The following is a 27,261-nucleotide window of genomic DNA, read 5'->3' as shown; positions in this document are numbered from 1 at the left end:
ACGGATTTGAAACACAAATCAAAATGAGAAATGTCAGCTGGCGAGCTGGGAGATGAGAGTGAGATGATCTTGCAGGTCTGACTAATAAACTCCCGAGTCCACCATACTCAGGTGTACTTCACTGCTGCCAAGGGTCCCTCTCAAAACCCACACTTGCAGTAAGCAGTCAAGTGCCCACTTGTGTGACGCAGTTCTTGTAATTGCCCTAGTGCCTGTTAGGACTGCAAGAATGTGGAGGATTATCAGATGTCAGTGGGATGCATTTGGACCACTCTGGCAAATAATACTGCATATGACACACTCGAGCTCAGATGACTGGTTGGGGCAAGTAAGTAGAATCAAGAATTCAACATCACAGTTACAATCAGGTGCCACTGAAAACACACTCAGTAGCTGAGAGGATAAAATGTGGTTAAAAAAATGTAAATGGCACACAGGAAGCTCTTCAACCTAGTCCATATAAAATATACATATCATAATTAGATTTTAAATGGCTTCCATATGCAGTATAGTGACAGGTATTTAACACTTTTTAAATCAGATATTGAGTTTTGACTTTGGAAATGAAGAATAATATCCAGGTTGAATCCAACAATATCTTTAACTCAGCTGGCAACAACTAAACAGATTTCTATGGTGAGCTGCAGTAGCTATAAATAACACTTCCAGTGGTGATAAAACAAAATCTCCATCAGTGTAGGTTAAGTGTTCGATAGGTTTGTGTTTGGATCACTCACTTGGCTCCAACCTGACAGTAAGTGAACACACATTTAAGTTTTCATGACTATAAGTGGAGCTATCAGATACACTCAAGGTGTCAGCTCAACAAAAAGAAACGGTTCAGCCTGGCAGAGAAGACGAGATAGGGAAAGAAATCAGGCAGTAACAGTATACGAGTATAATTCTTGTAGAATGAATGTTGTTCTTTTCCTTCAACAAATAACTAACAAATGTAACTAACAAATGTATTGTAGCCTGCTTAATGAAAAACCTTCCAGCTGCGAGCTCATAGTTTATGCCCCCAGTTGGAGGTTTTTCTTGTTAACAAGCTTGACTTTATGCATTCTGATACATTTACAGGTCATATGTTATATTTACTATGCTTTTACATACCTTATCAACTGCATGGTTTCATTTTCAGTCTAATTATGAGCTGCAAATTCAAACTAAACCTCAGTTTATTTTAAAAAATAAATATAGATATTGATAGGTAACACAAGACAGAAGGCAATCACTGAAAGAACACTGCAGTTAAATTATTCTAGTCTTCAATCTGGAGCACAGGAGGGAGAAAACATTCCCAATGCAGATCATCCCCAAAAGAACACCCTTAAACGTCCTTAAGCATTCTATTTGTGCAAGCTAATGTGTCATTTTTACTGGTGACTAACTCAGCATGAGTACTGTTGCACTCGTTTTCACCTTGTGTCTCTGTGTTGGCAATTTTACACACCTCTGATCAGCAGAGTGCCAACTCACTCTTAAGCAGACAGGAGTATAAACACATGCATGAGGTCTAGATGCTCTGCCAGCTCGGATGAGACGCTTTTTGAGCAAGGCAATTTTCTCTTGTTGAGTAATAGCACTCCAAAATATAAAAAACCTAAATAATGAAAAAATAAATGGAAGTATATGTAAAGAAATTTAGATAGGAGTATTTACTGCAGTAAAAACAGTGTCATCTGTATTATGGTTAAAATGTTCTGAGGTACCTTCAGTCACCTGCATGCTCAGACCTTTGGGAGCATTTTTAACTTGCATCTTGGACAAATAATGCTCCTGATGTGCATTAATGTGATACAGTTCTTATTGAGAGGTGTAATTTTGGCAGTCTGCTACTTAGTATGAATTAACAGGTGTCAGTGGCTGTGCATTATACCTACATGTCACTTTGTAAGGTTTAAATTAACACCCCACTGTGCATTTCCAATATAATCTTTTCTGACTGCAGAAACTAAACATGGTGGTGGCTATGCTTAATAACTGCAGTGTAAATTACATATGACCAGAGATAACCTTCTATGAAATATAAGCCTCTTAGTGGAAAAAAGCCGTATGGCACTAGTCATCTCTGTTGATCGTAGTTTGGCTGCAGTGCTAATCTCTATTGTCCACAGGTTAAACCTGGGATTTGAGAGATTTTAGGTATTTCATCGACCAAATTTAGCTGCAACAAGCGCAGGTGACACATTGGACCCAAATTTTGTGATTGTACATGGTATAGGTGTTCGTGATCGGTGGTATTTATTTAGGCAAACAAGGGTTGTTAATACCTATAACCACTGTATCTTTAAGAGATTCACTCCGACAGACACCGTAGTGGGAAAAGAATTTTGTGGAAAAATTCATCCATCCATTCTCTTCTGCTTATCCATTTCAGGGTCGCAGGGGGGCTGGAGCCCATCTCAGATACCATAGGGTGAGAGGCGGGGTTCACCCTGGACAGGACGCTGGATACTAACGTTGTATGAAGAAAACTGTGAACATGGCCTGTACTGTGAAGCGCACTGACTGGTCGATAAGACTTGAAAAAATTATATAAATGCAACCCATTTACAATTTTTAACAGAAACATATGCCTGACCAAAGCATTTTAGCATACCAGCTATACAACCATTAGTCCATGCTAGCACTGTAAATTATACAGAATGACTGTAATATGCTTGCCAACTGATACTGAGTACTCCATTATGATGAGTGTCTCTTCTGCTGCTGTGCCCTTCTCTGGTCTCTGTAACAAAGAGTCAAGAAGCATTGATTAACAGACTTTCAGTCTTTGTAGAAAGGAAGCAAGTGCAAAAAAACAAGTAAAATTAGATAAAAGCATGTATAGAATTCTGTTTATTTAGAAGAGTGGCCAAACACGCCTAGCTGTACTCAAGTTCAGATTCATTATTAATGCTCTTCTAATAACTCCACTATTTCTTCATTTTATACATATAGATATATGATGGCAAATATTTTAAAATTCTCTTATGTAGTGCAAAAATGCATAAAGGACAACACTACTGTTAGGAAGTCTACAATAGTGCTGTGCTTCTGGCCTGTCTGTGGTGCTGATCAGAAAGAGTTGGTAAGGTAGGCCGCTGTTTCTTTTTACTTGCTCATTAATGTTTCTCAGCTTCAATCACAGACTTTGAGAGAATATTTGTGTTATCCTGTTAAATTAATACTGCCTACTAATGTTACAAACAGACTGGACTGATACCGAATGCTGTTTAGCTCCAAAAGACAGATAATGTTGCTCTGGTAATTGCTAATACTGAAATGGCTAATGCCATCCAGGGGGATATTTGTGATAACTGTTTAATCCTTCAGTGTTGCTGAGATGGGAGCTTTACTGACCCCACAAAATTCCCCATAAAGTCTTGTGCTACTTCTTTAGCTACTCCTTTTTTGCCTTGGCAATATTTGGGGGGGAGGGGGGTCATTATCATGCCTGAAGACCTGTCCCAGACCCTTTTCAGTGCTCTCCATTACTGTAGTATGTTGCTAGTGGTGTTCTTGTTGACTGTGGCCCCAACTGCTTTCAGATAATTAACAAGCTCTTCCTGTGTAGGTTTGGGGTGATCCATCGCCTTTCTCGTGATCATCTTCACCGCATGAGGGGAGATCTTTGCATGGATCTCCAGCAAGAGAACATTTAATTTTATATTTCCACCAAACGTCTTGTTGACAGTCTTGTAGCCTATTGAACCTTGAGCAGGTCTACCATCTTGACAACTTTAGTACTCATGACAACTTTTTGGTCTTCCCATGGTGATGGAGAGGGCTTTATAGATATAACGAGATGAGATCAGAAGTATCTGTAATTGATTGATTGCAATCTGTATGCAACATGGGCACACAGCCAGTCTGTAGCAGACAGAATTCTGGTTGTATTGTAGGGAATCAATTTTTTATTTCACTCAGTGACATGCAAATCAACTTGTAACTTATAGCTATTTTTTTATTTTTCTAGATTTTTGGTTGATATCCTGTCTTTCTCAATTAAAATGAAATAACCATAAACTATTTTGGTTCTTTGTGAGTAGATAAACGTATCAGTTCAACAGGGGATCAAATACTTTTACTCCAAACATATGTTCATGGTATCTCCTGAGACATTAAAGTTTAAACTATTTCAATTCTGTTTGAACACATTAGAGTCTTAATGTCAGCCCCAAAAGTTGGTAGCTCATTTTCCAGCACAGTCCTGACCTCTGTTTTCAGCATGATTCACCAAGTCCTCTCACACCGTGGAAATTATCTCATTTCTAAAACCCTCGAAGCTGAATCTAGCCTTGCCCAAGGGGTTGTACTCACAGTTTTTGTATGGCAGGACCAAAAACAGTCTCTTTTCCCTCTGGGTCAAAACAGGATCTGCTCTTCACAATTCACTACCTCCACAACATACAGTAATTACCTAATTAGGAAAGCCATGGAACCAGAAGCTGAAGAAATAACACAAGAGGCCAGAAGTGGGATGGGATTTTTTTTATTATTTTATGTCACCTGATCTGCCCAGACAAGCAGTTTTTCTATCTAGCAAGCCTTCTGTGTTCTTTCAAGTATTGCAACAGATTTATTGGAATAAAGGACAACTGAGTAACATTGTGAAAGAAGATCCTTGATAAAATTACATTCAAATAAAGTTCAAAGACATAAAACAAAGGCGTTTGTCTGTTCTATTCCAATGTGTACTGACATAAAACAAATTGTGCAATAGACTGTAGCTCCAGTATGTGTTTTTTTTAAAGATCTTGATTGCAATGATGTAGGGAAAGAAAACTTCTTTTACATCGCTGACAGCTGAGAAAAGAGTGAGGCTCATCAGTTTTTGTGATTCTTTATGACTGATCTGATGCCAGTGCTGGTGTTTCTGGGATTCTGGGGGAAATGATATGAGTAAGCACCGATAAAAAAGCAGAAATGCAAAATTCTAGTGATTATTTTGCATTTTATTCCATGTTTTTCCTTTTCCATGGTAATTAGACCTTTAAAGCAAAAGCAATAAAGTGAATCCTTTTTGCTGAGCTTTTACAAACTGACTACATTTTGATTTAATGTCTTTGAGTGAAGTCTTGTTATCCTGCACCTTATCAATAGCAAAGCAAAACAAAAAGAACTACCAGTAGACAAGAAGGAGAAAATGGACATTTATTGCCTACTCCATTTACAAATCAACAATTAAATACATCATTTGAGCAAAGAGAGAAATCCCATTGTTAGATTCCTCGATTCCAACGTGCTGCCCTGCTGCGCCATGATGAAAAAAATGTCTCCCTTGACCTCTAACACCATACGGAAAAATCCGTTTTAGATCACCGGATGCCTTTGATCAGAAGCTTCTGTCACTGACCAGTACGCCATGTCACATCATGTCTGATGCTGGCAGTCTTTTTATCAGTAGCAAGCAGATGCTCATACCAGCAGCTCTTTCGTTTAAAAGTTTTTTTGCTTGCTTTGGAGGACTGGAGTCGGAGCTACAGAGGCCATAAGATTATGTGAGCAACAACCAAAGAATGAAGCATTTTGTCCTCTGTGCCTGCAGGTACAGTTTTGTCAGGAGCAACTGTCCTCACAGCTCACTTTAGCATAAGAGACAGTCCCCTATGAAATCCCGATGATTTTGAATTGTTGTGTTATGAAAATACTCGAGATTCATTGATTTACAGGTCACTTAATGAAAATATGACTGCAGGTCTTTTTTATAAGTAGCAATGAAAAAGTAAAAACAACAAAGTCAGCTGCATGAGCTCAACTCAATAGTTCTACTTCTTCATGTGACATGTAGCCATTAGGTGTAACTGGACAGGCTCCATAAAAGTGACTGAAAGGTGCTTTACTCTGTTTGCTTTGTTGTGTAGACCCATATGTGGTAAAGGCAAAGATCAATACCCTGCTGCTGATTCATCATTCACCCTTAGTCCATACTGTCTTTGGTCAAACTAACTGGCCCCATTTGACCATTATATTGTCATGTGTTATGAGAAACACGAGGGGTGCTTGGCAACAAATGTTTGGCAGGATGTTTGAAGAATGACCCACATAGGCCATGGTCTGCTGCACACAGAAAACAGCCATTAGAACTGACAAGCGGCACCCATCTTGCTCATTAAGCGTTGAGCCTCTGAACTGCAGCTCAAGTAATAACACTGAAGTCATAACACTGAAGTTTGTAAGTCAGCCAAACTTTATTTTTTTCATTTAGTAAGTAATGTTCCATAAATATGTCAGTTGCAGTGATTAAATGAGCACCATGACTGGTCCAGAAATATATGGAGTTTGTTTATTCGTATTTGCTAATCTATCAGCAGATTTTTTCTTCCTATAGTGCACTAAAAAGAGATTTTAGTCAAACTTCACGGTCAGTCAGTGCTCAGTTAGTAAGCAGAGGGGTAGTGAGAAGTGTTACAGAGTTTAGAGCACTTAAGGTAGTCTTGTTTTCATCACTTTCAGGTGCACGTTTGCAGTAGGTGTAAGATTTGTGTAGTTTATTCTGGGGAAGAAGAAGACAATGATGCAGAGAGCTAGTTCAGGCGTGTAGGGCAGGTGGTGAGCAATGATCCTGCCATTTCAATGGGGTGCCTTTTCAATAACAAGCAACTGTTTAGGTTGTTTCTCCCCTCATGCACTTAAGGATGTTTCAGCAAATGCAGAGTAAAGTCTAACTCTTGGGGTACATAGCCCAAAAGAAATATAGCACTGTGTAGAAGTCTTGAGCCATCCCTTATTTCTTTATATTTTGTCAGAATTAGTTCTGCAGACATGGCACTGTACAAGTGGTGTCTGGAAAATAACCTGTCTCTCAACATCAGCAAAACTAGAGAAATGATAGTGGACTACCGGAAATGACCAGTCAGGGAACGCCAGCCCATCCACATAACCAGTGTCAAGATCAAAAGAGAAATTCCTTGGTGTCAACATCACCGAGGACTTCTCCTGGACCCTTCACACAGACACTGCTATCAGGAAAGCTCGCCAGCGACTCTACTTCCTGAGGAGGCTGAGGAAGTTTGGCATGAACACTAACATGACCTCAAATTTCTACAGGTGTGCAATTGAGAGCTTGCTGATGAGCTGCATTACAGTTTGGTATGGAAGCTGCTCTGCTAGCAGCCGCAAATCACCACAGAGGGTATTGAAGGCAGCAGAGCACATCACTGGCACGAGGCTTCCTGCCATTCAGGACATTTATCTCCAGCGATGCCTCCGTAAAGCACACAGCATCATCAAGGACCACAGCCACCCAGCACATCAGCTCTTCTCCTTGTTACCATCTGGCAGACGTTACCGGAGCCTGTCTGCTCGGACTACAAGACTCAAAAACAGTTTTTACCACCAAGCCATACGACACCTCAACCACAACACTTAAACACACACAACACACTCCACAGGATGCACTCAGAAGCTACCCTGCAGCTTCACAAGTACTCTGTACAATCTACACTGGTCACTCCACTTTATTGGTATTTATATTAAGAAAAAAAAAGTGCAATGCTGTACAAACTACAAAACGTAACTGTGCAATATCCCATTTGCCCCCCCCCTACTGTACCATTCTGCTGAGCGACTGTCTTCTGCTTGTCAAATACATTTCATTGCAGTGTTGACCCTGTGCTAACTTGCATATGACAAATAAAACTGAAGACTGAAAACTACAGACATCTTAAAAGACATCAAAAGCTCTTCTTCAGCTGTGGGCTGCCATCATAATCATTTCTATGGTTAATGAAAATGATTTGAACTCAAATTTTCATTCATAAGTCTATAAGATCTGATGCCACTGATTTTTAGTCTATTTCTTATGTTCCCTGTAGATTAATCAACTGAAGGGCCACATGCATCTCTCAGACTTGTTTTTTTTTCCTATTTCTTAAAGATTTAGCTTTCAGGTCCTGTTCATCTGCTATATATAGTTTTTTTAAGCCTACCACTTGTTCTTAAGTCCTCTGCTTGTCCAGTTCCCTCTAATGTTTTAAGGGTTGCTGCGCATCATGCCAACATATGCCCAGTTTTCAGTTAATAGGTCTTTGGGAATCACTTTGTTGAGATAAAAATGCTACTTTATTTCAGTCAAACTGTGTTACCTTTGGCAATTTTTAGTATTTTTAACAAAAAAAACAAATTAGTAACAAAATGCCTAAAGATACAATTTCAGGTTGGTTGGTTGCTAAGCTGCCTGTCATGTGTAGTTACAACATTGATCCATCTCTTGCGTTAGGTGTCTTTGTTATGCTTGAATGAATCAGAGGTGAATGTTAAGTGACTTCATAAACAACAACAAAAAAACACTCAGGTAAATGGACTGGACTAAAAATGAGTTTAAAAAAAACAGCTAATGTCCAAAGAAAAACTTGGAAAAAGACTTCTGAAAAGCTTCAAGCACTACTCACTTTCAGAGAGGAACCCAGATGTAGGAGGAGAGAAGAATGGTGAAGGCTCTTCACAGAGAGGTGGTTGCAGTGACTAACCACCAAACAAAAAATAGGTATGGGTTTAGCTTTTTAAACAAAGACTTGTGTGACTTTTTGATCACACCAAGATGCTCTTGTTCTACAATCAGCTTCATCACCCATTGAAGGTCGGGGAGGTCAGCTTTTAGCTACTGGCATCAATCACCGGTAGAACAATTCTTCATTAGGTACTGGCACTGCATCGGTGGAAAGGAGGCAGATTTTAAGTCACTTTGACTCTGTTTTCTGAGACTGATTATGCTAACTTAAGTCCTGAACTAAAAACATTTTTCGATTTAGATACTCATTAAATTTTTATCTTAGCACAGGCCGGGGCTTAATTCATGTCTGTTTATATTGGTTTCTCCTTGAATTTGTTGGCTTCAAATTCAATGACTCTTTGTCTGAACTATAATACTTAATTTATACCACTGCCATTGTCGTGCTTGTGAACAGCAGCAGACTCCAAAAGTGACATCATTACTGCTGGCACATGAGATGCTTTGGTGGTGTTTCAGCTGGCTGCAGCCCTCCCAATTTTTGTAACCTGGTGTGTGCAGTGCTGCTGGCACAACAAATGAGCTGGAGGCACAAGTCTGTGAGCCTCCAGAGGCATCACTACAATCCATCAATGCAGCAGCATAGGGATTCCCAGATGGCACAGAAGTTGTGCAGGGAAATAGCCACAATAAATGGAAAAGATGAGATTTTCTGCAGAAAGCTTGAGTTTATGAGGCTACTTCCTACAACTCTACTTCATCATCAGTTGGTGTTCTGGCAGTGCTTTTTTTCAGCAGTAATATTTCTCGGTTGATTGCAGAGCGCTGCACATGCCGAAAGTGTTAAGTGTGAAAGGTTATGATGCTGCGTGGACGTCACAAGTTGCACATGCAGTCACCATCCATCCATGAAAACAATTTAAAGTGTTTAGAGGTCAGCTGTCCCATTTTTTACCTGCATAGATCATGTTTCTAACATAAAATAACTGCTTTCTTTTAAACAAAAAAATGATATGAGCTGTAAATCACTAAGTCATGCCTAAAACCTAAACACAAAGTAAAACACGAACACTAAAACCTCATTCAAATCAGATACTATACCACTTGCATCTGTTCAGCAGCAAAGTGGTAGATCATATGCAAACGCTGGAAGTGACGGTAGCACTCTACATCCTGTCCAGAACTGTGGCTGTTATAATGGTAAGTGCTTTGCGAAACAAATCACATTTTCCGAGAGACTCCAGCACAGCATAAACAAGAAGGCACTTGTTTTGTATGTTAGTGGTGTAGACATCTGCCAGATGGTGGTTTGGCTTTATATACTTTGATTCACATGCAAATGACAAATCCAAGCCTTCCACAAGTAAGAAAAAGAGAATGACCCATGAACAGTGTTGGGTAAGTTACTTTAAAATAGTAACTTAGTTACATTACTAGTTACTTCTCTCAAAAGTAACTCAGTTACTTCAAGTTACTCGTTACTTTCAAAGTAACTAGTTACTAGGGAAAGTAACTTTGGTTTTACTCAGAATTCTCTTGTTAATGTGTTTCTTCCATAACTTTGCCAGTCTTCTAGCTTGCTTACTTGCCACAAGTGCACTGTGCCACCGACAAATAGAAAGGAAAAGATAATGTGCATATTTCCACGAGAGAAATCCCACGCCTGGACCGTCATTGACTGCTGCCATGATTCTAGCCTACGTCACAGCGTCACGTGCGCCTTTTACATCCAACACAAAAACTGCTGTCGTGGTGCTTTGATTGTACTCAGAACTCGGAAATTCTGCCTTCTGAATAGGAAGATGTAGGTAACACCAGACTGCAGATGAGCTGCATACAGAGCTGGACTGGGACAAAAAAATCGTCCTGGGCATTTTGACTAGAGACCAGCCCACCATTATAGGAAAAATCATAAAGCCTTTGAATGAAAACAAACACTGTTGTGACAGTAATGTGCACTGTTTTGATGGTATATATGCATCAATCTATCAATCGTTTGTTGTAAGATTCAGATAATTATTTTTTAAAAGCTAGACATTTTAAATGAGAATAAGAAAGAAAAGTATTTCTTTGTGCCCCCCTTTCCCTGTTAATGCCCTACCTGGCCCCCCTGGCAACACTTTGCTAGATCCGCCCCTGCACAGTTACCAGCTGTCAGCTACCTAAAAAAGGATCCTGGGGTTATTTGTCTCTCAGAAACAGTTCATAACTTCCCTTCAACTCATTCATGTCACCTAAAAGGTAAACCTGTTTCTCCATCCTGTTCAGCTCTGATGATCCAGTAAGGACATCTCCTGGTTTCATCTTCATGTTTCCCTCTCACCAGATAACCAAACCATATCATGACCAGCAGCTTTTTTGCAGCTGTGGCTCCAGCAAACATCAGCTGATACTAGAAATTAATATTAAATAAATTCTAACGATAGCTGATCAAGCTTAAACGTGCTGCTGTTGTTTAGCGCAACATCCGCTGGTTTCCTCTTTCGGCGCAAAGTGAGCGATAAAAAAACAAGAGAGAAAAGCCGATCAGCTGATCATTGATCAGTTTCATGATTGAAGTAGAAACGGGAGAGGGAGGGGGAGAGAATGAGAGGCAGCTGTGCAGCGTAAACACAGAATAACTCCAGCTTTGTGCCTTTTTCATTGTAGCTGAAGTCCGGGACAAACTGTTCCTTTTCACCTCAATAAGAAACGCGTAATATTTTCTCTGAATACCAGACGGGACGGTTGGCAACTCTAATAACTTATGAACAAAATAAAGTTCAACATCATTAACTTCATAGCACCACCCAGCTGTATAGAAACTCCGTCATGCTAGCTAGCACGCAGTACGGAAAAAGTCAGAATAACGAAAATAAACTCCACCTAAACTTGGTTTATATCTGACCCAGAGAGACTGCAGGTCATAACTTCTTACCTGAAGTTCAGTTCACACTTGGACCGGCGGCCGCCTCGGGTCTCTTTTCCTTCTGCGTCCCTTTTCCTTCATCCACCCGCTGGCCTCCACCACTTGCTAATGTTATTGAATCTGTGGAAGCTCCGCGATGCCACCACACGAAGTAACGAGTAACGACCCTATCTAAATCCCAGTAACGAGTAACGCGTTCCTAGTTTTGGCATAATAACTAGTTACCGTGCTCGTTACCACAATAATAACGTAGTTACTGTAACGCGTTACTTAATAACGCGTTAGTCCCAACACTGCCCATGAACATGTGAACTCACCGCGGGCATTTCAACTTGTCCACCATCAAGTGTTAATAATGTTTGTTCACTTACAAAGAAGATGCAAGAAATGTATTTTCAGTTTACCGATGAGAGACAGAATATCAACCAAAAATCCAGAAAAACATTATAGACGTTATAAATTGATTTGCAGTATGTTTTGTGTCATGGCCATGCAGGAAGACCCAAGACCATTCTTCAGTGTTCTGGCAGAGGGATGAAGGATCTCGTTCAAGATTTTATGGTACATGGCCCTGTACTTTGGCCCCTCAATGTGTTGAAGTTGTGATGTTCACTTAGCAGAAAAACTGCCACAATACCTCACGTCTCCACCTCCGTGCTTGACTGTGGGAATGGTGCTCTTTGGCTCTTCCTCCAAAGGGTCAGGTTGATTCCAAACAGCTGGATCTCAGTTTCATCTGACCACAACACCTTTCTCATGACCATCCTCACCCAATGAGGCAAGATTTTAAATGAAGCTCCAGACTGAAGGCGATTAATTTTATAATTCTTAAATTTCCAAATAACCACACCAGCAGCTGTTACCTTGTCAGCAAGATTATTGCTGATAATAGTGTTTTCTTTCCTTGGTTAAAAAATAAGCAATTCAAGTTGCTGCCATTAGCACTGTTGCCTCATAGCAAGAAGATCCTGGGTTTCAATCCAGTCTGGGGCTTTTGCACGCTGCCTCTCAGCCTATGATAGCTGGGATAGGTTCCAGTAACCTGCCAAAACCCAAAATTGGATAAGTGGAAGAAACTGGATGGTAGTCTTTGAATAATATCGTAATGATAATTTTACTGGATTAACAACTGCATGCTACACCCAATAAAAAACAAGTTCCTTCTGTTAAACCAGTTGACCTATCAAACATGCTAGAAAGGAAATTTGCTCTCTTCTGAGTCACTTTCATGTAACCTCCTAGAAAGGAGGTTACACCCCCCACTGTTCCACAAGAAGAGAATGGATTGGTTTGTTGGGGCCAATGTAGAAATTATGTAAGAAAGGCTGCATTTAACAGGATCGCTAGGTTCAAATGTCACTGCCACAAAGGTACAATGGTGAAGGTGGAGGGGGTCAGGTAGGCAAGAAGATAATGGCCAACAGCTGTGAATGAGGGTAGGAGGAGGAGGAGGGAGGCAGGTGGGAAATGAAAGGGGCAGAGCAATGGGGATGTTAATGTGGGAAAGAGGTTTGATACCTCTCAAGGAGTGAAAAGTATTCCTCCTGCTGCTAAAGGTTATCAGGTTGCAGTTTCAGAGAGGCCTGGTAAAGACAACGCAGAAATGAGCAATCTTGTATCAGTCACAAACAATACTTAAATACATGTATGATTAAATCACTCGCCACATAGCTCTGTGGATGTCAGTCACTTTCTAGTTAGCGTGGTAAACACTGTAATACCAGCGATGCAGCATTATCATGCTAGCATTTGTATGAAATTGGTCACATGGCTAAACTGTGGAGATTCACACCCACAGGTAATACTACTGTTGCCTGGTAACACAGATATTTTGCTGTGAGGCAGCAGCGCTAACTAGCCAATAATAAGGCCACCGTCTCCTGATCCAGTGTAAAAGGAAATGCAATTAACTAAGCTGACTGTGCAAAAACAGGCTCAAGCACAAACACTACTAGTAGTACTACTACTTCTCCAACACATTTCACTCCCACTGTAAACGCTTCCATGTAAGAAGCAGTTATGATGCAAGATTGTTTTGTAGCATGCTGAATAATTGAGATCATATCCAACCAGTCTGTCACAGAAAAACATGCGCGGCATCTGAAGCTTTAGATTTACTCTAATCACAGCACCAACAAGATTACATGGCCTGTGTAGTTACATAAACATGAAAAAACAAGATATAATCCAGGCCATCTCACCAGCTTTCAGTCTTTTTTTTTTCCTAACTGTATATGAAACAAAAGGGCATGTCACACTAACGTTTATGCTGGATCACCCACTCAGCATTTCTCGTGGTTTCAGAAATATTACCATTCATATGCCGAGCCTCTGCTCACACCTTGAAAACTGTGCTTATACACTCCCTACTTCACCAAAGGCAATATACAGCAAATGCTCATTAGTGATCTAATAGCTACAGGGTTTTCCTTTCCAGAAAATGATTAATAATCTACAGCATCAAGACCTGCACTCATAATAATCATGCATTTATTGAAACTAATAACTGACAACATCTTAAACCCAAGAACTGCTGCATTATACATGATTTCCCTGCAGGGTCAAGAAAAATATACTCTGTATGAAACTGCCTTAATTCTTCTACCAAAATATACGTTTATCTGATTGAAAATCAATCCCCTCTCATTTGGGTACCGTGTCATAGTCAGTCCCCTAGAACATTGTCAAGAGCTTCACTTTCAGTTCCTCTCTGGTGGATAGGTTTCCATATTACCAGCTGTTAATTATTCATCTATGCTTGCCTGGCGCCTCAGTTGGAAAATAAAGCAAACCCTTTGGACTAGTGATACAGAATAACACGGTGACCTTTCTGCTGAACCCTGGTGAATTGTCCATTTATCCCCCACTGCTGGTATGAGTGAAACTGGAGCAGAAGGTGGAGATTATTTCTTCATGTGCAAAACGTGTCTCCCACACTGCTCGAGTCCATAAACAGCCAGCAGAGTGTGCGCAGTGCTTGAAGAGCTAGGTACAGTCCCCTTTTGTAATGTGCAAAATGATATCTCTGCAGTGTGACCATCTCTATTACAGCAGGGAGAGATTGTCTTACCATTTGGATTTGCTTCACAGAACACAACAAATTAGCCTGAGCTGCTTGCTCTGGACTCGCAGAGGAGAAAATGTCAGAGGCAAGGTAAGCTGTAAGACAACAACTTGCAAATTTGCTAGGGTAGGTTTGAAAAAAATTACCAAGTCATCAAATAGCCCAAACTCGAGTTAACTTAGAAGCTCAGCTAAAATTAATTGACGGAGTCAAAATGAATCCAAGGACCCCGGAGAAGTTTCCTTTCCACCTCTGCATTAGTTTATTCATCATTAAAATTGAATAATTAAAAGCAAAACGCATTAAAACAGATCTGCTACATACTAATAATAACTGTTTATTCTGAAGCAGCCATTTAACAAATCTTCACAACATGTACAGTAGATATGTCCTTGACAAAATAAACCGGAGCTCATGTCAGTTGATTTTTTTTTGTTGTTTTGTTTTGTGTTTTTTTATTTTATTTTATTGTTGCATGATGTGCGAGCCCTTTTAAAAGTCCTGTATGCCCAAGCCCATCGGGACACTTAAAAATTCAGGAAGCACTCTGGATTGTTGCAGAACGTGGAAGGATGAGGGACACGCACACTGATGGATGAAGCAAAAGACAACAAAGTTATAATTTGTTTGGTTAACAGATTATGTGATATAACAAACGTTATTGTATTTGGGGAATCTCACAAAATATCTCATGACCACACAACTTCAAAATAAACAGATGTTTTACAGCTGTGACTGAAATAAAAGTCTTGAATTTTCCATATCTATTACAAAATTCAAGATTCCCACCACCACAAATAAAAGAAATGAATGGGAAATTCTAATTTATTTTATATAAAACACATTCATGGTTTGTGCTTAAACACCAGTGAAAAGAAAATACATGCTTGCTCATTTATTTACCTGCCCGTGTAAATGCAGAAACATCAATCTCGTGCCCTGGGCGGCTGGTAGTACTGCTGCGTGGGTCGCGTGCGTCTAGGCTGGCCGTCTCCCCCGCGGCGAAACTCTAGTGAACTGTCATAGTAACCATCATCTTCCTCCTGCCATTGTACATTTGATACAGTTGTGATGTGTTACTGTGAGTAATCCACCTAGAACTCATTCATATTTTATCACCTTTCCTCACCTCACTTGATCGCAGTTTAATTAGTAGCTTTCATTTACTATGAACCAACAAGTTCTGAGTTTGATGGATGTTTCCATATTTTCTTACCATGACATCAGCATCAAGAGGTTTGATGTTATTCAGGAGGACCTCTTCACAATTTCCATAATCGCTAAATACAACCACAGCCGTGGAGCCAGATGGATGAACGGCATCTATTCTGGCATGGTAGAACTTCACACACACAACCAGACAGAAAAAAAACAGAAATCTCATTACTCTCAAATACAAACCTTTGAAAAACAAATCAAAGGCACTGTCAATACAAAACGAATCCCGCAGATTCATTTTTAGAATTTTAAACAACTTTAACTGTCAAACCAGCGCTCAGCCAAAGAAAAAGAAAACATCTTAAACACAGCAGTTTTCAACAATCATTAACTATTGCTGTCTCATACATGTAGGGATGACGCACCTTACTGTCTTCCCAGTAAAGTGCCAGACACTCATCTCCAGGTTTCCACATGTGTTCAGAAATATGACCCCTTTCTGATCCTCGAGGACCTTGTCCTTTGCCTTGACCTCCCCTTCTTTTAGACCCTGGGTTATTAGCATTGTTTCTCTTTGGGGGCGGCGGCTCCCTGTTCGGTGGACAAGACGAGGTTTGTGGTTTGATCGGCCCAGTTCTTTTGTGTTCTATAACGCCATTTTGGAAATGAGAAGGATCTCCTGTTGGTATATAAGAACTCTGTGATGACCCCACTTCGGAGCCTCCTCCCTTTGAGTTAAAGTTTGCTGGCCCACTATCCCTTTGTCGCTCAGGGTGATCCAAATTTGCCCTCTCCATCTTCCCCTTCCTCCTGCTGTTGTTGAAGTCTTCATTTCTGTCTACACGTTTATTTCCTTTTCCGTTCGCTTCACTTCCCGCCAAATTGCTCAGTTTTGATGTGGGTGCCCCTCTTCTATGAGACGCCGCTGACATATTCCCACCACCATCTCCATTTCTGGACCGTTGGTTGTAAGATCCACTAAACTCCACCTGCTGCTGAAGGTCTTTTGAATGAGTGGAAGCAGACACGAAGGAAGAAGGAAAAATCTGATCGTCACGCATCTCTTTCTTGTCAGTTTGCGATCTATCGGACATCCCTCGTGACCACCTCTCCTGGCCCTTCCACTGCTGGGCTTGGCCTGACGTTTGGGGGGTTGTACAATTAGAGAGAGGCTCCTGGCCAGGTTTGGGAAAATCAGTGTCCCTGTGAAAGCGAGGCGGTCTGTCATTCCTTTGTTGCCTATGGTCATTATGCGAGGAGAACTTGGTCTGAGGTGCGTCTTTGGTGTGATAGTCTGAGTTGTGGAAATTTCCTTTGTTTTCGTGATGTCTCTGTGGAGCCTGGCTCTTTGGCTCTGATAAAAGCAAACAAGAAAAGATCAGCTGTATTAAGAAGTATGGCAAAACAATAATGGGAAAAATAGTGGAGGGAATACTAACAAGTGCTTGGTTGGTATTTCAGACCAGTGCTGATGTCTTGTTGTCAGAAACATGTCTTAGTTTTTCTGACCTGACAACAGCCATCTGTCTCAGTCTAATCAAGGCTCAGTTAGAAATCAGTAGATTCCTCCTAAAGAACTGGCTTCAAAAGGTGCTACAAACATCAGCCATACTTTTGCTTTAATTTGTGTGCTCTCCCAGAGGCCCTCCCATAAGTCATCACTACACAGGAACTGGGTTGGAAGTTGCACACATCTATGTCCCTTACACTTAGTCTCTCTCTTTTCCAAAATGATTAAAAAGAAAAAAAATACACTATTCCACAGCTTGGAATATAACCCACCATCAATGGAGAAAACACCCATTTTGGATTCCAGAAAGTCAAACAATGTGCTCGGTCCAGATGGTCTTCCTCCTGCTCCCTCTTGATCATCTTCATTTCTGGACCTGCCTCTTCCCTTTCCTCTGCCTGAAGAAAACACAGCGAAAAAAAACAAAACATTATTTTGACAAAGATTAAATCGATCAGTTTGAATGTGCACACTTTGTGGTCTCCTGCATCTACATAAAGTATGTGACTTTATCTGCATTAGCCTGCACGTGAGAACTCAACTGAATTTACTTTTAATGAGTTTGTGTTGTACATTTAAAATAGCTTTAGAGTAAACTGTACCAGTAGCTGGTTTGAAAAAAGAATATCTAAGTAATTCAGTGTGATTGGGCAAGTTTCAAGGTAAAACAGGTTGATTTTCACTAATGAAACAGACACAAAGCAATGACTGCATTTAAAACAGAATTTCCATCTAAAACCTTAAGGTGTGCTTTTGAAAAGAGCAATAAAGTGTGTGCCTGCAATTTCTGGTAAATGCAACAAAAAAAAACCCTGCCACAAAGGACCTTTAACTAGGCTGCCGGTGATTTTCATTGCATTTAAAGAACCTCCACATCACTCCTCCAACCTCAATCTGGCTCTGCTTGCTCTGCAGACATAAATTGTTATGCGGCCTAAGTGGGCTAAAGGTGCATCTGGGGCTGTGTGTGTGTATGTGTGTGTTTGTGTGTATACCTCTGGGTTGTGGCTTGTTAGACTCTGCAGCCGCAGGGCCAGGTCTGCTACCAGAAGATCCAGTCAGTAGGCTGTTCAGTGCCACTTCAAGGTTGTTATTATTGTCCATCAGAGCCTGTCGAGCAGCTTCTCTGTTAAAGCCCATCTCCATGATGTGCCTCAGAGCGCGTTCGTCAACCTACCCAACAAATGACAGGAAATATATTTGTTGTATGGAAATCAGAGGAAGATTACATGCATATGATAATTATAAGTACAATTACGAGGTTATAAATGCAGACGTTTAGTGTGACGCACCCAGGAGCTCCCTTTTAAATTCTGTTTTACCTGTGAGAGCCTGTTGGTGTTGGAAACGATCGCAAACACTACTCCCTTGTCAAACACTACAATTTTACGTTCTGTCCTATTAATGTCTTCAACCCAAACCCTTCAGACTAGAGAAACTGGCAGGACACAACAAAAAGCAAGACAAATGGACTGCCACTTGATTGGAAAACCTGACCAGGGCTCCAATCCATTTACATCTCCACAATATTATAACCGATGCCTCACCCAATCTGTGAACCATGAAATAAGACTTCAACCCAGACTAAAGAAACCACAGAAGAACACAGAGCAAGTTTGAGCCTTTAAATTGCTTTGTTACAGTGAATTGGGACTTCAGTAATGTGAGGTAAAGCCATTATTTCAACAACGTTTTTGTGTGTGTGTGTGTGTGTGTGTGTGGAGGGTGTTGGATTATAGTTTGTGTTCTCACCAGCTCTCTGTAGTTTCCATCTTGTCTGCTTTCTGTTCTTTCAGCCCGGTCCTCCCGTCTCCTCTGCTGGTAAGACTCTCGGCTCCGGGAGGAGGAGGCAGCATTGGATAAATTGCCGCCTGCATTTCCTCCACCGCCAAATGTGCGGGGGCCCTGACAAGGAAACAACATTAGGATCAATAGAGCTGCAGGGTTGGACAAAGAGAAAAATACAATAAAAGAAACAGAACTCTGCAAATGGCAACGTAATTATGACTTTTAATTTGAAGAGTTACACAACTGTCAAAGGCAATTAAGGTTGAGGTGAATGCCGATAAAGAGCATATATTTTTAAATTGAGGCCAAATTAAGTCACTTGTGCAGGACGTGCAATCGATAAAGCAGCAAATTTTGCCCGCATGGCAAAAACACTGGTCCCGAAAATTAACAACTGAAAAGCTAACAAGTGATAAAGGTTTGGATACCTCTTTGGTCTTGGCCACCTCAGCAATAGCCGCAGTCCGCTGCTTTTCAAACTCGTCGTTCTCGTCAGTGCTTTTGACCACAGTGTGAGTCTGCAGGGTCTTCCTCTGGTCCAGTTCTCGGCTATCCACTTCATCCTTCCTTGCACACTTCTACAGGGAGAGCGAGAACAAGGCTGCAGAGATCATCACTCGTGTACGCTCTCTTAAGTACAGAAATTAGTGCGCTTGACAGATTGCACATTTCATGGACTCAAACTAGAACCAGATGAATTCATCTGGTTTTTCTCAAACTTGACTGTGAACTGTATTTAATTTCAAAACAATTACAGATGGTGGCTCGGTGCCAATGAGATGGAACTTATCACTTCCTGCAGCTGTTCCTCGACTGCACCAAGTGATGATTTAGTCACACAGGCCAGCAAATGACCGGAGCAATGATATTTACTTTTGACTAGGTTCAGCCACTCTTTGTTTCAATAAAAATCAAACCCTGCGACTATTTGTGGGTATCTAACATAACAGGTTGTATTAAAAATGATATTCGTCATAGTAACAAGATTATGCTTATGTGAAAATGATGAAGGCCTGGATTTCTGTCTTATTTAGTTATCGCTCACATAATAACTCACCTTCCAGTGAGGACAGTTTACTATTTTTAAGTTCAGTAATTTTCTGTTAGCCAAAGAAGAGGCACAAAAACAAAAGGATTTGAGAATGACTAGCAGACAACAGGAAATCTATCTGCATTAATATCATTAGGATCATCATGTAAGTAAAACTGTTTTGAACTCAGAGCTTGAGGTAAAAAGACAAAAAGTCTACCGTCTAATGCCATGTAAACTAAATTCTTCTGACTGGAAAATGTCTGGTAGAAACACACCACAACTACACTTTTAAAAACATTCCTGCTGTGAAGCATGATGGTAGAAGCTCCGTGCTGTGAGAGCGCCTCTGAGTAGAAGCAACCAGAATAAGTAAAACTGACTCAACTGACAGAACATAGATCCAAGCAAAGCGCAAGCACACACATTTGCTTTCCAGCGCCAAATACCTTGGAACAGAGCAATCTAAAGCGACCCAAAGCAGACTTACTCAACACCAAGTCCTGGAATGACCCCGCATTAGTAAATACAGTTACGCAGAAGATCTAGAGGCTGTTAAATAAGTCCCAAATGCTCCCCTGTCATAAAACTTTACAAAGCTTGAGCAAATCTGGAAGGAAAATCCCAAAATCCAAGTGTGAAGCTGATACCAATGCATTCACTTGGAAGCTGTGATCCTAGCCGAGACTCAGACTCAGTCTTTTTTAAAGCTTTAAGTATTCTGTGTATAATAATAGTCGTTAAAAAAAAGAAAAACGTTAGCAAATAAAGCATCTAATTATTAGTGGTTACCTTGACGATCTGCTTTTCATGTTCACAACGCTTAATCTCAGCTGCCCTTTTACATCAATTACTAGAGCTTTTTATTTTAACAAAAATGCAACATTTAAGCCTCATGTTGCTGGCGGGAGATAACCTGCCACAGGACAGTTTGATTTTTAATTCTGCTTTATTACACACACAGCGATCAAACATTTTAAAGATTCATGAAGGCGTAATTGTTCCAAAAGATCAGAGAGAACATTGCCAAGATAGGGACACTCCTGGCGCCAGATCTGTGTTTAGTTCCTTGCATACATTTATGAGGTTACTGCTATTCACTACTGCCTGGCTTCCATTAAATCACTGCTGAAGTATCATTTCATATTAATGTTCCTGTCTGTATTAATTTTGTTCAATTTTTATGTTATTCTTTCTGGTTTTTGTTCTTCTTAGAAACATTTTTTTTAAATATAATTTTGGATGTTTTGCTTTTTAAGTGAACTATGAAATGTTCTTCCTCACCTGACCAAATGGCACGAAGGGAGGAGGTCCGCCTTCTGCTCCAATGTTACTCCTGCTGTGTTTGGCCAGACTCTGCAGGATGAAGGATAAAGGTACCCCTTTTTTTTTTTTTTTTTAAATACAAAACTCAGATAAATACAACCTCAACAACAGCTAATGATGGCGTAGCAGAGGCCTTTATTACACATTTAAAATGATTACTAAAATATGACTTTTATCTTTTTAGCCAGAGTGGCTGATCCGTCATTAAAATATTGACCCTCACCCTTTGTAGTTCCCACTTCTCCACCATGTGATCAACCTCTCCTCCAAGGACAGAGATTTTTGAATCGTCAAGCAGTAAAAGACCATTTTTAACCTGGACTGTACCAAGAAGCTTCACCTTTGTTCCTGGTGGGGTGTTAAAACTGAAAAACAAAATAAAATAAAAAATAGTAATAGAGAAAACAAAATATTAAGACTGAAACGCAGTATGAATGATATATTTCTATACATTTCTTTTTAAAAAGCTATTAAATTTTAAATATATGTGTGGGTTTACTGCATATACCAAGTCTCACACCCTATTTCGTTACCCATGCCACTTTATAAATGACATGGAGCATTGCCAGCAGATGGGTGGCAAGGCTAGGAGAGACTATTAATAATCCCAGCTGCTCACCCATCCTCATGGTAAATTAAAAGCCCCTCTATCTCATCAGGCCTGATAAGGCCTCTGCCTCTCTCATTAGGAAAGCACAGGGACTTAGAGGGATTTCCAGCTACTGATGCCGGATGCCAAAGCAACAATTAGGGATTTCACTCCAAACCTCTGGGATAGATGCTTCTGCTGCTATCATGATAGAAGTTCACATGATAGCAGCAAATACAGGAATAAGACGGCAGTCATCCTTGATTCAATCACATACAAATGCACTATTCACCCTCAGTGTCGCTACTTAATTGTCATCTCTCTGTACTACATCACTGTCTCGCACACTGAACAGTCCTGTAATCCAGCTCATCCTTCTTTGCCTCTCACTTATGGCCTCACGCACACTAAAGCGGACACTTTCATAAGAAACACTAACCGGCGCTGTTGCTAGCCAGTGTGTGTGTGCCGCTCATAAAGGGGGGATTTGTTCTGTTCTCTCCTCTCTTCCCATCAGGAAGTCAAGGCCCACATTCTGGCCACTCCACCTGTACAGACTGGCTAGTCACCATGGCAGCAGTCACCAAGGCCACGGTAGCTTGGATGGAGATGTAATTAAGGCTAAGAATTGTTAGATCAGCTGCCACGTCGAGGAAATTGCAGATAAAGGGAAAATTCAGACATGTGGTGGGGTGAGAATGTTGACAGGGAGGTGAAGGAGCAGGGTGTGTGCAGAATGTGTTTGCAAAATATGAGAAACCAGCTGAATGCCCCCGATTTGCATCTATGCAGCAAACAGAAAAGCAGCTTTTACATTATCCATTTTTAAATATGAGACAAATAAAAAAAATGTAGGATTTTTTTTAACCATTTATACCCCTTTCACAGATATTTACATTACACTACAGCCTGTTATTTTTAAATGCAACAAAACTGTAATACCTGATCTTAGACAGATGTTTGAACTCCAGTCCAACACAGGTGGTGTGCCCATCTGTCATTTGCAGGCGCAGCATTCGCGGCGCGCCCTGGGACTCCTCGTGGTCTTTAGGAGCTGAGATGTTTCTCACCTTCTGCACCTGGAGGACACATGGACCCTCCAACTGGCCATGTGCAAAAGACAGAAAAATAAATAAATAAATAAATAAAAAAAGAGGTGGCTTGAAAGGCAAATCTGCATGTGCGGAGGAGGATTACAGCGAAATACTGAAAAACCCTCTAGGAGTTTTCAGTATGTATTGAGGATTACTCAAATTTTTAAGGCAAAAAAACAAAAAACAAAACAATACCTCTTTCCCTGTGGCATACTTAAGTCAGCACAGGTTTATTTATTCCTCAAAATAGCCTCAAGGCTTACATTTAGAGCTACAGCGACCACTGTTGTTGAATGCTTTTGTAAGGACTCTTCGCACAAAGTTTGATTTCTACACCTGGGAAAAGATATGTGTAAATCCTATCTACATTCAATACTACATACAAAAAGTGTATAGTGCAATACAGCGCAATTTATGCATTATATGTACAAGGCAGAGTGCATTACCAGGGTATAATGGGGTGTATCATATTCGGAGTCTGAAGGGAAGAGGAGGTAAATGCACATAAAATTACATGTTTTGATATTTGGGTTTTTTCCCCCCTCCATTTGCTCGATTTTACTTTCATGGGCAAAGAAGTGGTTTCTTGACCTACATTTGTTAGTGTGCTAGGGACATCTAGTGGCAATAATGAAAACTGCAGTTCTAAAGTTTCCTTTCAACAGTGGCTCCAGCTCATCATTTGTAATAGAGTTTCATAAATTAAGCACTGCCACAGAGTTGTAGCAATATGTATGCCACTCACCTTCTCAGTTCTTCCACTGTTGATATCAGATGGTAGATATTTTCGCCCAACAGTTCTAAGATCAGTCTGCAAAACAAAAGCTGCTTTATTAGAATATATATAATAATCATATATTCATGTAATGAAACAATGCACATGTGAAACAAAAACAACAAAACACATTTTTAACTATTCAATCAGATGTAATCTCACTTTTTGTAATCTCACTCCACATGGTGGAGAGAGTGCAACTGTGCACTATTGCAGTAAAACAGTAAAACCAGTATATGCGCCAATGTATGGAGTAATTTTGATATACAAGAATCAGGATTGGAGCTCATTGCTTTTTAAATCCAATCACCACTTTATTTAACCTAGCTTTTTAACAGAATTGTATTTTTTAAAGAGGATTTCATTTTTCCTCCAAACCATAAGAGATCAACATTAAAACTACAAATGTGTCTGCCTCCCAAACCAATTTTACAACCACTTTTTACCGCAGAAAACAATATGTCTGAACAAAATAAGCGCTCCAGGTAAAACCAAAAAAAGCAGCCAGAGTAGCAAAATATCTCTCTAATTAAGATACAATTAAATGCACCATTTTGCTAGCAAATCATCAGTGGCTCCAATTTATTTTTATGCCTAGTCTGACAATGTTAATAACTTTAAGCCCCTACAAGTACCACTCTAAATTTACTACAAGTTGATTAAACCAGGTATGCAGTAATATCTAAAAGTACAGTGTGAGACCTTTCCGCAGCACTCCATGCTAAACCTTAAAGGTCAGTGTTTCTGCAGTAAATGCACTGACTGTGCGTTCTCGACTCGTTCGATACTGCAGGTCAGGTCTGTAGCATCTTTGTCATTCTAGGAGAAGAACCCTATATGAATGTTTATGGTTCCTCTTTAAACATTTTCATTTTGTTTAGCTGCGTATCAAATGAAAAAAATTCTTTTTTTAAATACACAATTATAATTAACAGATAATTCAAATACCCACATTCATTTCATACTATTAAAATGAATAGATTCCTGGTTTCATGATGATTGATGATATAATTTGAGAGGGCAGTCATTGAGTGATTGAAGAGGGAAAAGGATGAGTTATTTCTGGCTCAGAAAGGTGCCTTTTAGGGATGAATAGAATAGCATGAGTGAATGGTTCTGCATAGAGTAACTACAACAGGTTTACTTAGATTCACTTGTTTGGCAGATATTTATGCATGTTTCTGTTATTATGTTTGATAAACTAGTAGTATCTAACAAAAACTAGTAGTGTCTAACCAAACTAGTTAAAAAAATGCCAACTTTTAGTACAATGATGGTGATTTTCCTTAAACTCTAAAACTCAAGGCAAGGTGTTACACGGTAAAAACATTCTGTATATGTGTTTGTGTTGCACTTACATCAAGTGCAATACGAATTATGTCACTATGTGTTATTTTCTCAGCGGATCCTTTCAGTTCTGCTATGCCTTCATCACTGAGGTACCTGCAAGATGAAAAACAGAGCAGAGAATACAAGTGAAGCTGGGAAAGGCTTCAGACAGTCTCATTTCAACATGTTTAAACAGACTGTTATTATAATCAACTAAAACTTATCTAAAGACGGCGACAAATACTTGACTGAAAAAATAAAAACTGCATTTTAGCGGACATTTTTCTCTTAAAAAAGACTGATATTAAAAATAAAATGCAAATGGTAACGTCTTTGGTTTTAATCTTTTTTTTTTAGTTTGGTCAAATTTATAACACGCATGTGGAGGTAATGCTGTATTTATTTATTTACTGTGATGTCAAGCGTCTCCATAACTCCATAAATTGTTGTGTGTTTGTATGCTAATACTTATTCTAAATGTCATACATATTATGATTAATAAATAATCTCCTTTGGGGGGGGAGTCAGGATGGGAACCCCAGTTAAAACTCTGCCAAATCAAACATGTGGAGATATCTGCTGCAGGGATCACAGTTGTATTTTTGTATTTTCTCATTTGTTTTTATTTTTATTTCATTTTTACTTTTTGTTTTTAACTAAGTTTAGTTTCAATTACTTCCCATAGTGCGTTTTCTTGTTTCAGTTTAGTTTGTGTTGTCTGCAAATGTTTGGCTTTAGATATGTTTTTATTAGTTTCAGTGTTCCATAAGGTTGTTATTATATGGACGGCATATGTCAGAGGCGAGGTTTAGGAAAATCAGTACACGTATTACTACTAAAAACAGAACTTTTTGAAAGTAACTGTGTCACAGACTTTTAGACAGAGTGTCTCTATAAAAACATTCATCAAAGCCTCTGTATTTTTATTTATTTTAATTTTGCAAGTTCTCAAATGATTTTAGTTAGTTTCATTTTTAAGTCTTTCTTTAAATCTTTATTTTACATAACTAAATTGGGGGGTTTTGCATCTAGTTTTAGTTTAGTAAACTATAATCACGTTAGTGCTGACCCCTTGTGACAAGGGAGAAACTCAAAGTAATTTTACTGTAAGATATAAACAGTACACAAACTAAACAACTCTACTCAAACAGCAAAACATGACAAGTCAAATTAACTCTCCCATCTAATCAACACAATGCAATTACAATTCTACTCTATTACAGTTAATTCATAGTTCAGTATCACAGAAGTTTATAAACTGCTTGCTTCAAGACTGTTTTACAATTCGCGCAGTTTAGCAATAAACTGATTCAGATAACGAACTCACCTCCTTCCCAAAACTAAACTGAATATATGGGAAGAAACAGCAGAAGAAATCTGTTTTCTTTTTATCATGAGTTACGTTCACAGCCTCTTTGATCTGATCAGATGGTGTGCATGACAACAAACGTAAACAACCTCGGGACCACTTTTAAATTAGTTTATCTGTACATTACGGACAGAACAGTTATTATTCATCTCTGTTAAATACATATAAGACTCTAGAAGGGATAACAATTAAGTAAGCAAAACCTGAAGCAGTAAGTGTTTAGAAGCTGCATGTGGCTAAATGCTAGCACTCATGTCTAGCTACTGCAAACTGCTGCTGGGATGTTCTGAGTTTTAAAAGCACTGCATGTTTTAACTATATTAACTTTAATATGAGCCTCAGATTTATTTGATTGGCACTGCATATGACGTTATCACTGTTTGTTCATGCAAAATGCAGCGCCACACTACGCTGTAATAATTGCATGCTAAGTGTGTATTGCATAGCTAGCGTCATTTATCTCGCTAGTTTGTTAGCCAGCCTCCAGAACAACTAATTACGTTGCAAAAACACACAGAAATCCAAAGTGTTAAGGTAAACCTTGTACTTTAATTTTAAGTTATAAGTACGCTAAATAGTGTTTTTAGAAAACATCAAAGAGTAGTAGTAGTGGTAGTTGTATTAGTAGTACTAGCTAGCTCTTTGAAATTAGCTCACATGCTACCTACCAGCCCTCTTTGGTCAGGGAATCTGTCACATCGGTCATTGTGCTTCCAAACTGCTGATGGAGCAATAAGGACACCAAGAGTTTTAAAGTGGGTTCACTGGAACAACAGCTATCTCGTCCTGTAATTCATATTCTGCTCCAGACAAAGCTCGCTAATATCAGTACTGAACGACTCTACGGTACATACGTCACACAATGACACTGTACAAGTACGGAG

General features: G+C 39.6%; 1 protein-coding gene across 1 annotated transcript; it reads right to left on the bottom strand.

The window, feature by feature from the left end:
* Positions 1–14,643: 14,643 nt before the first annotated feature.
* Positions 14,644–27,261, bottom strand: tdrd3 (tudor domain containing 3). Its single transcript, XM_085456732.1, has 14 exons — positions 27,046–27,261; positions 25,038–25,122; positions 23,650–23,715; positions 22,753–22,913; positions 21,445–21,586; positions 21,180–21,251; positions 19,294–19,443; positions 18,830–18,982; positions 18,073–18,250; positions 17,350–17,475; positions 15,993–16,921; positions 15,626–15,751; positions 15,313–15,452; positions 14,644–14,997 (listed from the first exon to the last, which is right to left on the bottom strand). Exons 1-13 carry the CDS (start codon positions 27,081–27,083, stop codon positions 15,336–15,338), a joined length of 2,343 nt encoding a protein of 780 aa, XP_085312858.1. The 5' UTR covers positions 27,084–27,261; the 3' UTR covers positions 14,644–14,997; positions 15,313–15,335.

Source organism: Copadichromis virginalis, linkage group LG1 (genome assembly GCF_057382275.1).
Source record: "Copadichromis virginalis isolate Kocher_CV1m ecotype Utaka linkage group LG1, C_Virginalis_male_GT1.1, whole genome shotgun sequence".
Classification (NCBI taxonomy): Eukaryota; Metazoa; Chordata; class Actinopteri; order Cichliformes; family Cichlidae; genus Copadichromis; species Copadichromis virginalis.
The sequence above is the reverse complement of the archived record's forward strand: the minus strand, read 5'-3'. Positions and strand labels throughout refer to the sequence as shown.

Excerpts from the sequence above, each read along its gene's own strand:
- tdrd3 (XM_085456732.1), bottom strand. The coding sequence starts at position 27,083 with ATGACCGATGTGACAGATTCCCTGACCAAAGAGGGCTG. Across the intron at positions 23,716-25,037 it reads TAATTCGTATTGCACTTGAT|ACTGATCTTAGAACTGTTGG; the intron begins GTAAGTGCAACA and ends TTTGTTTTGCAG. Across the intron at positions 15,453-15,625 it reads CTCTTGATGCTGATGTCATG|GAGGAAGATGATGGTTACTA; the intron begins GTAAGAAAATAT and ends GTACAATGGCAG.